Genomic DNA, 16,279 nt, shown 5'->3' with positions numbered 1-16,279 from the left:
TTATTTTTGGATACTATTTGACACCCTACACATCTTCACACACTTTCCACCAATTGTTTTATCTTTCAACCTTTTTCCTTTTTATAAATACAAAAATAAACTGTTTTACTGACTAAAATATACCTAAAATAGGTTGTCTACTGAATTAATTGGTGTAAAAAAAAATCTTTATTTTTATTTAACTAATAATATTCAATAGCAGTCCAAAGTCTTGCAGCTGTTACAACCATTAGACACTAAACAGTGTACTCTCACCATAAATGTTTTCTTTTGTTGAATTTATAATCACACACAAATGCAACAACTGTGGTTCATACTTTTGCTACATGAATTGCTCTCCTTCCTCGTTGATAATATTCCCAATGCGTATCAGCATAATCTTTCACTTTCTTAAACAGCTTCGGTTGTTCTTCATTCACCAAACCTTGTTCTGGTCCAATTTCTTTGTTTGGCTCTGGAGTATAGAACATTGCAACAGATATTCTTTCCCTCTTGGAGTTCACCAATACCCGATGCATAGGACTCTTGAAAATTCCATTAGTCATTATCTGCAATGTCAAAAAGATCACTATTATCACCTATATTGCTCCTGATATCCACTGCCATGCCATGTTTCGGAATTAAGTAAGAAGTAACAATTTTTAAATTGGATGGGCACACCACAATCTGAAATACAAAAAGAAAAAAAAGAACTTGATTCATAGTTGTTTTGTTAAGTTGTAACATCAATTGAATAATGAAAATGTTCACACTACTTAGATTTTGAGGTAATGTAGTAAATGTCATGTTCGAAACTCGTTTGTTTGCTGGAGAAAATGTTATGAAACACAATTAACAACACATATATACCTCCATTTGATCACCCATGAGTATAAATAGGGCATGAGAAATTGTGGAAACTGTGAACCACTTATCCTTACGGTGGACTTGGAGGCCCTCAACGTCATCTTGCAGTATAATGGTGTACCCTGAACCATCTGCATGGGGTTTAAGCCCGAGCACAATGTCAGGTTGAGCACAGCAGGAATAGTAGTTGAACCTCACTTGCAGTAGTGCGTGTTCACCAAATTGATTCAAGAAGCAATTTTCTTCTAAATCTAATGACTTAGCAATAGCTCTAGAAATAAGATTTGTTGCCTCTCAGATTTGCTGTGTATTCTTCCACAATTTTCCTGCAAAAAAGAGTGTTACTAATCTTAGCCAACACAAACATGTCACCTGCCAACCGTTTGAACATTTGTCTACATAATTAGCATTAAGATTTAAGAAGTCCTCACTCATCAGTGAAGTAGTAGTTTCAGTTTACCTAAAAGATGATGGATTTTCTGGCCACAAACTTGACTTCCTTCTATTTTCAGGGTATACATCAAGGCACAAACGATCTGACCAATCTAAAAACTGACCTTCTTCGGGAACTGGATCCGCACCATACCCTTCAAATTCTTTCACCCCTTTGGAAATTATCTTCTTTTGTTCCATTGGCTGCGTAAAAAATTCCCTTGCAACTTCACGAACCTTGTCCAAAAGTGTGCTTGATGTGCCATGGTTTATTGCCTTCCAAAAAAGCTCATATGGTATGCTTGTGCAAGTGGTATCTACAAATCTACAATTTTACAAATTGAAATAAAATTGTCAAGTACATACCTGGAAGCATCCCCAAGAGGAGAGAGCTGATCTTAGCTTTTGCAGCTCTTCTTTTTGTTTGGTTAATGGTGTTGATGAAGATATGAGCCCAAAATCAATGATGGGTGGTGAACATAACGTTGAAGGCACGATTTGTGTATAGTTAACATCTCTACGAACATAAGGTGGAGGTGGTTCCTCACCATTCCTCACCATTTCTTGTACACGCTTGGATAACAGTGCTTCCATGGTAAGTAACACTGCAACTTTTTGTTTTCACATTTTTTAAAATATGCTTACTCATTTTAAAGAAAACAATTTCTAACAAAACGGTGGATACTGTCAAATCATTTACAACATGATTGATAGTTACTTCAATGGTCTGTGTTGGAAGTCTTTCAATCTATTAAATTATCTGTAAATGTTCAGAATTTTTTTTCGCAGTTATAAATTATTATCTATTTTGAAACCTTATGGAAATTTTTTATCCGTAATGTGATCATTTCAGAAAAACTAGTGTTTCCGACAAAGAAGACAGTGATTACATTCATCACCAATATTAGTTATATTACCCAATCAGTTAATAATATTTATTTAGGTATTATTATTACTATTAGAAATATGTTTTTAAGTCATTAAACTTTCGTAGAAAATTGAATTTGCATATAATTTGATTTTCAAACTTTGAAAATAAACAAATATAATTATTTTGACGTAAATGAATTAAATCTTTTTTATGTATTAATAAACATTTTAGGATCACATTCAAGATTTTTAGACTATTTGATATGTTAAAGCTCAAATACTAACTTATGAAATAGTTTAATATGTAACAAAAAAAATTAATACATTAACTTGAAATAATTATATTAATTTGAGTTTGAAAATAAAAACCCTTCTCGCTTGGGTAGACGTTAGTTTCTGATAAAAATACCCAACCAAACAAAACGACGGATTTATTTAGACGAGTGTAAAAGTTTTCATATTATTTATTTATTAATTAAAAGTAATTATTTATATAATTTAAAAGTGTGATAAACTTATTACATATAACAAAGTTGTGATTGGATTGAAATTCAAATTTTTAATAAAATTATTATGTATAGCAAGTTGTGATTAGATGACAATTTAAAAAGCTTACATACTGCAATAAGCATTTGCTAAATTAGGTCCTTGTAAGTTATAAATATGTCTAGCAAATAAGCACCACTAATTCTAAAAGAAAAAAAAAGAAAAAAGAACAAGAGTATTTCAAAACATTTTCATAGAAGTGATTTTTGTTCATAAAAATATATTTGCTACTTAAATATATTTGTTGTATTTATTAAACTAGTCGCCTTATCTTCAAAAGTTCGCATAAGTAATAGATTTTTGAGATTTTTAAAAAAAAAAATCTCAAATATACTAAAAGTAACAACTCACTAGTATGTTTGAAAGAACATAATCTCACCAACTGAAAAGTGCTACAGCTTAAAGTTATTTTTGAAGAAAAAAAATGTTAGATCTTAATAAAATATTTACAACATTTTCTATTTTATCCTTTTCATTTATATGAAATTCAAGTACTGTTTGTCTTAAATAGCAATAAGACAAAAAAATGAATGAATTCGGTGAAATGAAGAATTAAATTTCTAAAAATTAGAAATGTCAAAATGTACTACAACCAGTATGCTAAAATTAATGGGTCAGATTGAAGTTTTTTATCTGTCAGTTTGCTCTCATCCGTCCTCCATAATTTGTTAAATTGGCGGATCAAAGTTATATTATCGGACCAAAGAGAGGATGAACTCATCCATCTTTTAAAAAGTACTAAAAATTAAAACGAAAAATAAAAAATAATTTTTTATATTATATTATCTTAAGATGTAAATCTTTATCAGTGTAGAAATTTAAACAATTAACACTTATAAATTAAATTACAATTATTAATTATAATCAAATAATTTAACACGTAAATATACTGATTATTTTAATTTATTTTATTAGCGATATTAATTGAACAATAACAACTTAAAAAATATTTAAATAATTAAATATATATTAAATATTTTTAAGCTTAGTAGATAATACCGTTTTCTTTCACAAAAATTGTCAAATAAAAATAATTAGCAAAATATAACTGCTGTTCGGGAGCAAGGAGATGAGAAGAGAATCTAAGGAACGCAAAAAAAAAAAAAAACAACTTAAATTGAAATTTAAGAACAAGATTTGTTGGTGAACTGGAAGGATAGATATCAAAACATTAAATCGAGACGTGCCCTGAAACATTATGGTAGTTTGATGTTTTTTCAAGGTCATTCACTATCATTCAGTGATAATTTGCAATTGTTTCAACAAAACAAATGTCCTCCATTATCATCAGCTAATGATCATTTTGTTAAAAAATTCAGCATGCTCAGGAAAATACTCCATCAATTCATCCTTTGTCACCCAGACAAAATCCTCACACTTCGCAATGTTGAACTTGTTTTTAGCGATTACTTGAGACTTGAAGAAGAATCTCTGGCAGAAGATTTCAACAAAGAGAAAGTATAAGCAAATAAATCAACTTTTACATTGAGATAAAAGAAGCACTGGAAAGGCTAGTTTTGGAATCATGTGACAACCAAACAAGTTAAAGTCCTAAGCACTTCAATAAATAAAGTGCCAACATATATTGATATAAATAAGATTATAAAAAAACTGAAGCTTCAATAAGTAAACCAGAAGTATAACAAATTTCCTATAGATTAACCTTATAAGATGTGGATCCAGACTGATCTTCTGTAGGCTGAACAACCATATGGCCCATTGGAGCGTTTCCAACAAAATATGTATTAGAAAGATCTCCTATGATTGATTCCAATGCAGACTCTGCACACTGCAAAATAAAAATATAAAAAAGTTGATAGGGAAAAATTACAGAAAAATAAAAGAAAAGCCATATATGCCAAGGTTCACCTTGCGCATGGTATCCTCAGAGTCATAAACTTTCTCAGGAAAATGCCACACAGGCTTTCCACTAGGAGCCCCATGTGCATTACCATAGACGAGAAGGTAGAGTCTTCTATCAAGAGCTCGTTGTAATGACCTAATTAGACAAGTAGTAACAAGTAAAAGAATGAGCAGTCATTAAAAAATGATGTCTGAAAGCAAATTCATTTGTTTAAAATAATGAAAAATAAAAGGGATAAATATAGATAAATGTAGGTAGTGTCTCTCTGTCTTCTCAGCATTGAAATTATATTTAGTTTTGACTATGTTACCTAAGACACAGAATGAGGATTGGTCCTTGCCCTAGCATAAGTGTATTTAGTTTGAACAAATAAGACCTGGTATACAAATCTATGATAACTTTCATATTCATAAAGACGAAAGACGAGTATGAGAATATACAAATGGCAAGTTTGCTCTACATTATAAAAACAACAATTTATCAAAGCAAAATTCATTCCCTCGCCACTAAAGCAGGCAAGGGAATAAAAATGGAATTTAAATTCTGAATAACCCTTGCTAACTATTATCCGTAACTAAACAACATGCTACAGAAAATAGACATTGGTCCACTCCCAAGGAAGATGAGATTAAGAAAAAACCAATACTCCATTGGAGAATCACACGTACTGAGATGATGGCTTTTCTTTTATAGCATTCGTCTTCCTTCATATATTAGTGAAATTTAAATAAATCATTTTCTTATGGTAAAAGTGTATTCATATTGGTATGTACCTTTTGTCATTGTTTTTGTCAGCTTCGGTGAATCTTGGTGCTGGCACATAGTCAATCTGATAATCACCTTTTCCCCTGGAAGTAACATAGTTTTCATGAGAACAAATGAAAAGAAGAAACTATCTGTATTGCCAGCTATGATAAATCTTAAGCATATCAACACATTGAGAAGGAGGCAAAAAGAATATGAAACATTTGTCATTGCATCATATTCTAAGCCACTAAGTTAAATTTGGCGAACCAAGTAAAATAATCTAAAAGGCGGCATTAACTTTATAGGTTTGGCAAAAGATCAAATCATACTATATAACCAAATGAAGTCATTATAAGGCTTAGGTAAATACCAGAATATTCAAACTATAGACATAGCATTGAGTACTTATACCTTGCATCAGATTTGTCTAGAAATTCATCAGGATATCTGCGTTGATATTGTTGTCGCCACCGAAACCTAACAGTTTAAACCCCATAAAAAAAATACATTTAGTACAATAGTCACTGCCAAAACAGGTTCTTCATGTAGATTAATCAAACGACAACTAAAAATTCACCAGAATACAAGGTTTTCATTTTCCATATGTTCTCTTTTGAAAATTCGAGGTGGAAAATAGGATATTCATCACTAAAATTTATCTAAATATCACCGTGCACCTAGTTTCCAAATCACCAAATTCATAAAAGGAGCGTTCAACAATTCATGTTCACATGACATCCCTTCCTATTCTACAGTCCTCCAGCAGAATCACATCTTTTTCCTTGAAAAATGAACTAATACCTTCTATGACTACAAATCCAAGATTCAATTTCCTAGATATACTTTTTATTCAAGCAGAGAGAAACTCACGAGAATTCTTGAAATGCGTAAACTACAGGGTCAATTTTGGGGATGACCACTGGCAGTCTCTCAAAGAGCACAGAAGCAACAAGGTTCTCAGAGCTTGTGCTGAATCCTCGCCTTGTCAAGAGAGGTCGAACCAATGACATCTTCATCCTGGATGTATGCAGAACCATCAGATGCAGAAAAAGAAGCAAGAGAAATAAATATATAATCTGTGCGGGAGAGGATTACACTCTCTTCAGCAGAAATACAAATGCTCGGTTTATTAGAAAAAATATTTTCTATATTCAATTTAATTATTATTGCTGTCATGATTTCTTCCCCAATTTTGTACGCAAAAATTTTTGAAGATCAATTTTATACAAGTGCACAATAATGCTATTTTTCTAACATTTGACAGAATACATCATTTAAGCAAAGGCTTGATGTGCAATAACACTAAAGAGTCAATACACCTACAATAGTCATAATTAAATCAATAAAATCCAATTGCCCAAGGTTCTAATCTTCATCTTAACGTACACCTGAATTAGTTTAAGTGTCAGATATTCTATAGATGTTCCTGCCCCTTTTTGGGTGGTTAGAGGTAAGGTCCTATAGAAGGATTTATAGTTTAATCATCAATGCAGTCAAGTGCTTCTGTTCTAGAAAAAAATAAGTAACATACAGTTTATGATTTTGAAAAAATCACATCACCAGGCACCAACAGCTTCTAATATCTAATATCAGTGCTGAAGTTTCAAAGCAAAGTTTCACCAAAGACTACTACTGACAAGTAACACCACGAGCTTGAAATTCTCTTCACATACGCAGATAAAAACATATAAGAAACAAGTAATCTAAGTAGGCAGCTGATAACTTAAGTGCCCCAAACTCACACAAATTCAAAATTAATGTTTTCATGAATTTGATGCAACGCCGTATCACTTTTCTGATGGCATTGGGGGTTTCCTTTGGATCAGAATCTATAATCTATAGAAAGGGAACAGAAAGCAGAGAATACAGAAAGAAATGGCAATGCCCAATCAATCAATGAGGTCCCCCAAAAGAACAAGAAAAGAGTTTTCTTACGTTAACGAAAGAACGGAAGCGTACAGCCCGCAATATCATTCCATTCGGTACAATATACGAGATAGCTGTTGCAGCAAAGGGTATTAGTGAAGGGAAGAAAAGAAGGGTTTTGAATGTGGGGGAAGCGTGAGAGACCCAAGGCATAAACACCAAGGTCAAAACGATGCCGTTTGAAACTACTTTATATTCTATATATTATACACTCCTTCTGCAAAGCATACAAACATACACAGGTATTCTCCTATATAGAAATTCACTCTCTTCTTTTCTTTCTTCACTACCAATTTTTAAATAATGCATTCTTACAAATTTTAGTCATATATATATAAGTTAAATATTTCATTGTATTATATTTTTTTCAATTAGAGCATAATTAATAATTTAACATATATTTTATTCAAAATTGTGTACATAAATTAAAATTATAAAAATAATGTGAACTTAATAGCTTTCTCTATCCAGAAAATGACAATGAAATGAAAATAAATACTAAAATTTTAGAACCATTTCTTTTAAATTCAAATCCGAACTTGTTTTTCCTTTCACGGAGACTCTGCGTAGGATTTTGTTATGCTTAATTTTGTTCCATATTTCATTCATCAAAGCATAAGTTGTTTAAAATAAATTAACGAAACTATAAAAGTTTAATAGATAAAAGAACATTAAAATTTAATTAAATCCATTAACATGAATTGTAATTAACAAAATATGCAGCTCATAAATTGTATTAAAATACTCTATAAAAAAAAGATAGATACATATAAAACCAACTAAATTACAGAAACTAGTTTCCATATATAAACTTTTAAAAAAGAACACCCGAGGGTGCTAAGAGAAAACCGGGACTGTGAATAGTATGGGTCAATCCATTCACTGTACTATACTTTAGGGTTTTACGGGCAGAACAACTTTTGTTGTTCTTCCTAATTTTCTCTATTGATTCACTCAAAATTAATTTACAATTGTTCATGATAAACTAATTTGTATGAGTTAAGGACAGATCCTGAATAATCAACATATATATATATATACACACACACACACACACAAATTATTAAATCCTTTTATTGTTTGCATCTAAAATTTGACTATTAGTATTTTTAAAAATAAATCTTTTTTTATTATTTTTTTTCTTACTTGCTCATCATAGGTATGGTACGTTATAAGCTATCAATAATAAGAATTTTTTTTATCATTCTAATATATTTTTATGCATCTCATTTGTTCATTTTATATACAACGTAAGATTTCTTTATTAATTTATCCTTTATATTTAGTGCCATAATGATGTCAAGATTATAGTTTTTAAAATCATCACAACCCAAAACATTTCTTTTTGTTGGTCAATTTATCCATTTTCTAAACAAATTATGCGCGTGTAAAATTGACCCAACATTGAATAAAAAAGTTTAAAGTAAATTCAGTAATGACATAAAATAAGTTTATTAAGACTGGAAAACACATTATTAAAATATTTCTGTGAACATATACACAATTACGTGATATTATATTATATCAGAGATATAGGATTATAATCTTGAATCTTGCATCGTGCCTTTAGGATAGTGTAAATATATCATACGGGAAAAGTTGAACCAAAATTATTAAAACACTTTGAGCGAAGGGGAATTACTCTACACCAAAGGTTAAAAGTATCGAAAACAAATTTTCAATTCTTTTTTAATATAATTTGAAATAGATTCTAACTTACTAATAGGTTTATTAAGAAAAGAAATTTACTTAAGAAAACACAACATCAATTAAACTTTGAATTCGATCATATAAAAAATTAACATTGCTCTCAACTTAAAATCTTAAATCTTAATACAAATTTATAAATCTTTCTTTTTTATATAATGTTTCATTTCTTAATTCTATTCAATATAAAACTTAAAGTATCCTTGAATAGTTTTTCTAAATGTTTGAATTATTCGTCCATCATTTAATTACAAATTTTAATATATAGATTATTATTAAGTTTCATAAATATTTATTACATACTAAACTAACAAAGCTAAAAACAATATTCAATGTTCCAATTTGCATTTGACACTGAACAGAAGAAAAAGGGAAGTAACAAGAGTTTGAAATTTAGGGAATTTGATTTATTCATATAAGATGGTGAATATTGTTTGAGTAGATGGTCCACACGAGGGTACAATAGTATAGCAATCTAGGATTTCTTAGAATGCTTACATGAGCTTCGAGCATATTAATATTAATAATATAAATATAATAATGGTAAGGTTTTGGTGAGAACAGCAGTCTATGAAAATGTGTAGCTAGAGCATGGGATGGGAGAGATCCATGGGAAATGGATTGGCCATAACAGTGTCGACGTAGTAGTGTGGATGGCTTGGATCCATCACCACAAACTGCATGTCCTCCGAAGGCTTCCAGTGTCGTTTCCTTTGATTAATAAACCAGTTGTTGATTTGCTTCTGATCCAGACCTGTCGACTCTGCAAGAGCCAGCTTCTGTGACTCCTGTCAATGAATAAACCTTATATCAAAACATACTATAATATTATTATGTTGAATACATTAGAAAGGTTGTAACAACAACATACGGATGGATAAGGCCATTTGTAATGTCTGCTCCACCATTCAAGCAATTGTTGCCTTGCTTCTTTAGGTAGCTTTCCCTTTTTCCTCTTTTTCATGAACTCCTGCTTCAGACTGCCCAAGTATCCACTGTACTTCCGCAGAAGCTGACCCTTTAATTCCCTGTCCTCTGCCTGCGGATCTATCATGCTCTGTAGATCAACATCTTCTTCAGATGATCCATTCCTATCACCACCCTCATTACAACCTGAACATAACAATCACCAAAAATTCAACAATGCCAACCTCTGTATTAGCCACCAATTTTCAAACTATATAGACATACTACTATACCATGTTACTGCATTATTTTCTAAAGGCAAGTATCTCAATGATTAAAGTCAATATTATAACTTCAATATATTTAACAATCTCAATACCTTAGCAAGGAAAAATAAACATGGGTTTCTCTTTATTGAATCACAAAGTAAATATATTATGACAACATTTAATGAGAATGTAAAGAAAAGAACAACCACAAGTACAGCTTGCAATCATGAGGAAATAATTGATCCACACCACTGAAAGTTTGCACTTCAAATGGTGCATAGGATAAAGAGCCGGGTTGCAAGTTGAAACATTATTCTATCCATTTAAACTCAGAAAATGGACGCTCCATTTTCTTTATGCCCGACAAAGTTATGGACCAAAAAGTGTACTCGTGTATATATACTGTTCCAACGTAACTTATGAATGGCCACTTTATCGACTCGCAAACCTTCCATTGTAGTTTTAAGCTACAATACAGTGACTCATTAAACTTAATCATGACTCGTGATTATAAACAGCAAACATGAAAAAGCTTTTACACATTTCATTTTTAGTCATCAGCATAATTGCAGTAAAGTTTGACTAATATTGATGATTGTTAAATTCAAATGTAGATTTCATTGAACAATCGGCATTATTATATGTAGATATGACAGTATGTATATCCATTTCCAGTTTAAGCTATGTAAAATAATCATTACCACAACTCTATGGTTAACAAATATGACAAATGCATCTGAAGGTTTAGTACCTATGGAAGCAAACGCAATCACAGGAAAGGCAATATGCATATAGACTAACTTTTGAAATTGCACACAACAGTTTGAGGAAAAAAATAGGGCGAGACAAAACAATATTTTGATTTTCAACTGCTTTTTTTTTGCACCCAACAGTTCTAAAACGAGTTGCACATTGCACATCGTCAAGAAACAAACTTTCATGACATTTAGAAAACTCGACTATTTACCATCTATGTTGAACGTTGGCTTATCATTATTGTTAAGCACCAACCATCCAAAACATTGAAATCTTTAAGACTAACCAAACCCTTTTAAGAAAGAGCTTAGAGTTGATACGAACTATGAACAAAGGCACCTCGACATGTTCAATTTCACTTATTCAGGATTGGGAACAGGGAAGACCAAAGTTCAGCTTACTACCAATCAATCAGAAAGAGAGTAACTATTATCCTGATAAATAATAATGGAAGTTATTATAAAGTGGTATCTCGTCAATGATGTTAACCCCTCTCCCAAAACACCCTTTAATGCTGATGGGATTGCAATATCATATGGAGGAATTTGGATAGAGAGAAAACAAAAAATGTAAAAGATCTTTTATTGCTTGGATAGAAGAAAAACAAAGGAGTGGAAAGCAAAACGAAAATGAATCAAGCAAAATTGCATTCAAACCCTTTCAATATATAACAAAATATAAAGTAAATAGCCACTTCAATGCTTTACTTCCCAATAACTTTAGATTAGGTCTTCTATAAAAAACCTTAATAGCCCTCTTAAGTCCATAAACTACCAAAAGGTCACTAAGTTAGCCTTAGTTTAGTACTTAAAAATATACATCAACGCCTAAGTTTAAATGGCAGCTATCCCAAAATTTAGTTAGGTTTGTCATTTAATTAATTTTCTCTTTCACCCGGTCCAGTTTTTCTCCTGACCACAGTTGAAATCTTTTCCATCGGTTGCAATTTCAATTTTTAGGTATATGTGTTCTCACCATTCTCAACGGTCAGAAAACATCTCACCGACAGAGCTCTTTGAAGTTATCATTCTATCTAATTCCTCTTATTTCCAATCGATGCTAATTTGAATCCACTGAAATAAATGATTTTGCAGATTCATTTATTGATCCATATATACCCCAAAATCATAACGACGAGAAGAACTCAGATCACACCTACTCTTCATTTTTTTTTCTTTGGTTACGATAAAATACAAATATAAGAAATACAATTACTATAATTATTCATGTATAAACTGTTCGGCTAACCCTCATGGTTAAAGGAAAAGTAAAAAGAAAAAAAGTTGAAAATATACTCCACTATCTTTTTAAAAAAAAAAATGCAGAAATAAAGGTAATAAATTATATTGTCTTAATGAAATAGTTTGGATTCTCTTTCTCATTTTTACATCATTACACACACCATATATAGACACACACATGTATCAATTATAAAGTAGGACTATAACAAACAAAAGTAATTAATAGTATCTTTAATTATTATAAAACAGAAGAACAAAGCCAATAATGAAAAATACTTTTAAAAAACTGGACAACTAAAAAAATAAAGATTATGGCATTTAATATTCCAAATGTATCTACCCCATAGTTTCACTAAAAGCCTGTGATTTATTGATATAGTGGTAAATAAGAATAGAAGGTTTCCTCTATTTTTTAGTTGTGGATAAAATTTCAAGAAATATAGCAGTAATACTATTTACGGCTTAAATTCACTCTTCCAATTTAAAAATTCTGTACTTATCCCCAAAGAACTTTGGTCTTTTCTGCCACTTTTTGGTCTGCTTATTACATTTCCTAGGAGAACATGTAGCCAACTTCCTCCTACCCAGAAATTACCACTCCAGGGCAAGAAGAAACCCTAATCCCTAGGTTATACCAGACCTAATTTTACCAGCAAGCTTCCCTCGGCCATTTCATCATTCTATTCATTTCAAGTAGAATCTTTAACGCATAAAGGAAACAAAACCAGCCAAATCTGAGAATCCCGGTAAAAATCAAATGGGGAAATAGATGACAAGAATGTAACTAAAGTCTTATATTTCCAAAAAAGACAGCTGTGTACATGTCAATATCAAGCACACACGAGATGACGAATTAGCAAGATACCAAAACAGTTTAATCAATGCACTAACACCAAGAAGACGATACAGATATGTACCACAGCACCATCTACACTTTGACAGACAAAGCCACGCTTTGAACAAGGGCACCGATGCCAGTATTCGAAACCCTCGCAAATACACAGACTAGGTAGCAAAATACAATAGTTCAAAGAGAGCGAATAAGGAAAAAGTGGTGCTTCTTCAACTTTAGGCACCTTTCAATCCTCACAACACACATCCTTAAACCACAGGCATGCATTGGTAGTAAATTACTCAAACATCAAATATTAAGCAATTAACGTTACAAACAACCGGACAACGTAGATATATACTCCTTAGGAGTTGTTATTTAAATTTAAGAACAGTTTCCAATGTTTTTTTAAAAAAATCAATTAGAATAAGAGCTTTATCTCGATAATTTATGTAAATCTTTGGATAAGTCCCAATTCTGACAGGAGAACAATACTTACTCACGGAAGGAGCTATATCCAAGTTTTTCACTTAAACGTTTATAGATCATCGTATTAAATATGAACAATAATTTCAGAAGACAGCATAGATAGAGAGAGAAAGAGGGTCATCACCGAAGTCGGAGGAAGAAACTGTTAGGTTTTTGAGCTGACACTCAACCCTTTGAAGGAAGAGCATGGCTTCTTTTATGGGTTTGGAGAGTTCTTGCTCGTACTTAGTCAGCATCTCGCAGTAAGCTTCCATGAACTGATCCAGAGCTGGATCCTCACCTATGCAGCTCGATCCAGCTGCATCTCCGGCCATTGTCACCGTAGAAGCACAGGCTTCCTCTAACCTTGCCACCACTTCAGGCGGGGCTCCAACCTGCAAAGAACGTGTGAAAACCATGTATGGTATAATATGTGAAGGTGCCACAAAACACATGATATAACTTCCATGAAGTAAACTGTCTTTATCACTTCTGCTTTAAAGGGTTTTTTGACTTCTTTGCCAATTCTCTTTCTTACGATGGAACATAACTTATCAACATAGTGTTTTTAATAGAAAGAAACAAAAATACAAGTCCACAATTCGCAGTACACATGCCACACAACTCAGATCCGAAATTGTGTGCAGAAAGTAATTAATTAAGCATCGATCGTTTTCAACCACAAAATCTGTCTACCTTTTTTACACAAGGAGGGGGTGTTTGAGGTGAACACATACATCACACAAGACTCAACAAGTTAAAAGCAAGCTTTTTCTTCTTTTCTCACCTTCTGACAATTGACGTAAGCTGCCAAGAGACGGTGATAGTGAGGATGGGCCATGATCTTGGCCTTGACAGCAGAAGAGGAGGAGGAGGAGGAGCTTCCATTGTTGTTGCTGCGGTGGTTGGGATGGCCACTCTCCATGAAATAGTACCCTACCCCAGTGTTGTTGTTATCATCGTTGTTGTTGTGGTTATTGTCGAGCATGATAGAAGGAGTTCCACTGTTACTGCAGTTGGGAATGAAGAGACAGTTTGTGTTTGCATTATTATTGGTATTATTACTAGGATTAGGATTTATTGGATGATGACCAACATGATGGGAAGTCACCAAAGGCATCATCGTCATTGGGCATAGCCCACCACTGTTTTCTCCAAAAGCCAACAAATAAGAAGTGCCATTAGAACTACTACTACCCTCCATGGCTTGCTTGCACATTCACTCACTTGTCAACAACACACACATTCATTCACTCACTCACTGTCTTATCCTTTTTGCCAACCAACTTCTGTGGTTCACTACAGTTGTTCACTCACTACTTGCTAGCTAACCTTACGACATATAACTAAAACAAACGCACTCTCTTCTCTCGTTCTCTCTCTATTTTATGAAGTCCGAAGATGTTTGTCTTTCAGAGCTCTCCCGGGTTTTATGGTAAAAGTATCAGGCTTTTTACAGAAAATCCTAAATAGTGGTAGTGGTGGCTAAAGTCAGTTACATGAAGTAAGTAGTATAGAGGTTTTCCCACTTGACTTTTCTGGCAAAGCCTGCACAGAGTTTTCCTTTGGAAAATGGGTGTTAAATGTTAATCTTTCTTTCCAGCATTAATGAATGAAATCATTTTCTCACACGCACTCTCTCTGATTCTAGTGGTTACACGGTTACACTTGTGAGTGAGAAGACACAGCAGAGCGCACGCGGGGCACACTGAGAGAACGATGAGTTAGCGAAGAAGAGAAGGGGAGAGGGTTCGTATAAGGCACTGCTACAAACAAAGGTTTTTACCTTCCCAATGAAAGCTCTCCCTCTCTTTTCCTGCACTGCCACTGATACGCTGCCATTCCTGGCATAAAACAAAACAGAAGAGAGAGATAGAGAGCCCAACCAAGTTTTTAGTTTGTTTAGGAGAGAAAGGAACGATCAAATCGAGGAAGAGAAAACAAGTTACCTACTACTGACCATGAATGGAGAAGAGATGGATAGATGGATAGGTTTATGTTTATGGGGCACGGAATCAACCCTTCCCCCCTTCTCTCTCTCTCTCTTCATAGTTTGATGGCAATCCCTCCACTCATTTAATATTCTCACTCCCTTTGTCCTCTTCTCACCACAGTGATTAAAAAATTCTCTAGTCCCACAAGTACTAAACCATATTTATCACAACATTAGAGATTTAACTTCTTTGCTTGATTTGGTTCATTCTGTTTTAGCTCCAAAATAGAAGTTTTATGTCTCTAAAGATCAGCGTTAATCAAGAATACTTTTATCATAAATTCTTGCATGTGCGGAGCTAAACATGAATGAATACACTGTGGTTGGTGTGGTAGCATATATGATCTACAAATACGATAGAAACTAATAATAATTTAGCACAGAAAAAGCGCGTCTGTGACTAGGTAAATAAAGCTGGCAAAGTTTGTGGGACAGTCCGAATGTCTCTTCCTTTCAATCTCTTTTTCTCCATTTCCAGCACAATAGGTTTTCTCTATATCCCATCCCATCCTTCGGTCCATAATAAAGGCCTAGAGTAGCATCACTTCCCGTAAAATACCGTAGTGAAAGCACCTCCATCAGGTTACGTACACATTGTCGCTTCCCATTGTCTCCCTCTCCCGGTTTTACTCTTCGTTTCTCTTCGCTTTAGCACACCTCATTTATTGTTAACAAGTACATATATGACACTTCATTTCCTTTGTTTGAAATAAATAAAGACTGAATATGTAACCTTAGCAACAAATAACTCTTTTGTTTCAAATATAATAACTTATATCAGGTGGTGTATAATACGCGTATGTAACTGTTGGTACATTTGTGAAGGTAGTCGTAGTTCTTGGAAGTTCTTCTTCTGATACTACTATTCTGCATTCT

General features: G+C 32.8%; 3 protein-coding genes across 9 annotated transcripts; all 3 read right to left on the bottom strand.

Moving 5' to 3' along the window:
* Positions 1–149: 149 nt before the first annotated feature.
* LOC108342350 (protein SRG1-like) lies at positions 150–1,919 on the bottom strand. 3 transcript variants are annotated; one of them, XM_017580111.2, is made up of 4 exons: positions 1,645–1,919; positions 1,404–1,554; positions 850–1,172; positions 150–548 (listed from the first exon to the last, which is right to left on the bottom strand). In XM_017580111.2, the coding sequence occupies exons 1-3, from the start codon at positions 1,870–1,872 to the stop codon at positions 1,141–1,143; spliced, it is 411 nt and encodes a 136-aa protein (XP_017435600.1). In that variant the 5' UTR covers positions 1,873–1,919; the 3' UTR covers positions 150–548; positions 850–1,140. The 3 variants fall into 3 exon arrangements, with proteins under 3 accessions (XP_017435600.1, XP_052735126.1, XP_017435599.1); XM_052879166.1 differs by having other exon boundaries at positions 150–666; positions 1,307–1,554; positions 1,645–1,917; XM_017580110.2 differs by having other exon boundaries at positions 1,307–1,554; positions 1,645–1,917.
* Positions 1,920–3,830: 1,911 nt separating this feature from the next.
* Positions 3,831–7,416, bottom strand: LOC108342217 (54S ribosomal protein L17, mitochondrial). Its single transcript, XM_017579951.2, has 7 exons — positions 7,241–7,416; positions 6,176–6,322; positions 5,717–5,782; positions 5,332–5,406; positions 4,564–4,693; positions 4,358–4,483; positions 3,831–4,125 (listed from the first exon to the last, which is right to left on the bottom strand). The coding sequence occupies exons 2-7, from the start codon at positions 6,319–6,321 to the stop codon at positions 3,982–3,984; spliced, it is 687 nt and encodes a 228-aa protein (XP_017435440.1). The 5' UTR covers position 6,322; positions 7,241–7,416; the 3' UTR covers positions 3,831–3,981.
* A 1,914-nt stretch (positions 7,417–9,330) lies between these two features.
* On the bottom strand, positions 9,331–15,465 carry LOC108342058 (homeobox protein SBH1). 5 transcript variants are annotated; one of them, XM_052879165.1, is made up of 6 exons: positions 15,360–15,465; positions 15,197–15,254; positions 14,198–14,420; positions 13,556–13,805; positions 9,810–10,051; positions 9,331–9,726 (listed from the first exon to the last, which is right to left on the bottom strand). In XM_052879165.1, exons 2-6 carry the CDS (start codon positions 15,250–15,252, stop codon positions 9,523–9,525), a joined length of 975 nt encoding a protein of 324 aa, XP_052735125.1. In that variant the 5' UTR covers positions 15,253–15,254; positions 15,360–15,465; the 3' UTR covers positions 9,331–9,522. The 5 variants fall into 5 exon arrangements, with proteins under 5 accessions (XP_052735125.1, XP_017435252.1, XP_017435249.1 ...); XM_017579763.2 differs by having other exon boundaries at positions 15,371–15,463; XM_017579760.2 differs by having other exon boundaries at positions 14,198–15,254.
* Between the last annotated feature and the right edge of the window lie 814 nt (positions 15,466–16,279).

Source organism: Vigna angularis, chromosome 6, assembly GCF_016808095.1.
Source record: "Vigna angularis cultivar LongXiaoDou No.4 chromosome 6, ASM1680809v1, whole genome shotgun sequence".
Taxonomy (NCBI): Eukaryota; Viridiplantae; Streptophyta; class Magnoliopsida; order Fabales; family Fabaceae; genus Vigna; species Vigna angularis.
Note: the sequence above shows the minus strand (reverse complement) of the source record. Positions and strands in the feature narration are given on the sequence as shown.

What these genes read in the sequence shown, in the direction of transcription:
- LOC108342350 (XM_052879166.1), bottom strand. Translation starts at nt 1,872, where the DNA reads ATGGAAGCACTGTTATCCAAGCGTGTACAAGAAATGGTGAGGAATGGT. An exon ending in CCTCTTGGGGATGCTTCCAG is followed by an intron (nt 1,555 to 1,644) that starts GTATGTACTTGA and finishes CTTTTTTGGAAG; the next exon opens with GCAATAAACCATGGCACATC. An exon ending in GAAAATCCATCATCTTTTAG is followed by an intron (nt 1,173 to 1,306) that starts GTAAACTGAAAC and finishes TCTTTTTTGCAG; the next exon opens with GAAAATTGTGGAAGAATACA.
- LOC108342217 (XM_017579951.2), bottom strand. Translation starts at nt 6,321, where the DNA reads ATGAAGATGTCATTGGTTCGACCTCTCTTGACAAGGCGAGGATTCAGC. An exon ending in TACGCATTTCAAGAATTCTC is followed by an intron (nt 5,783 to 6,175) that starts GTGAGTTTCTCT and finishes TTAAACTGTTAG; the next exon opens with GTTTCGGTGGCGACAACAAT. An exon ending in CTAGACAAATCTGATGCAAG is followed by an intron (nt 5,407 to 5,716) that starts GTATAAGTACTC and finishes TGTTACTTCCAG; the next exon opens with GGGAAAAGGTGATTATCAGA.
- LOC108342058 (XM_017579760.2), bottom strand. Translation starts at nt 14,629, where the DNA reads ATGTGCAAGCAAGCCATGGAGGGTAGTAGTAGTTCTAATGGCACTTCT. An exon ending in CTTACGTCAATTGTCAGAAG is followed by an intron (nt 13,806 to 14,197) that starts GTGAGAAAAGAA and finishes CGTTCTTTGCAG; the next exon opens with GTTGGAGCCCCGCCTGAAGT. An exon ending in ACAAATGGCCTTATCCATCC is followed by an intron (nt 9,727 to 9,809) that starts GTATGTTGTTGT and finishes ATTCATTGACAG; the next exon opens with GAGTCACAGAAGCTGGCTCT.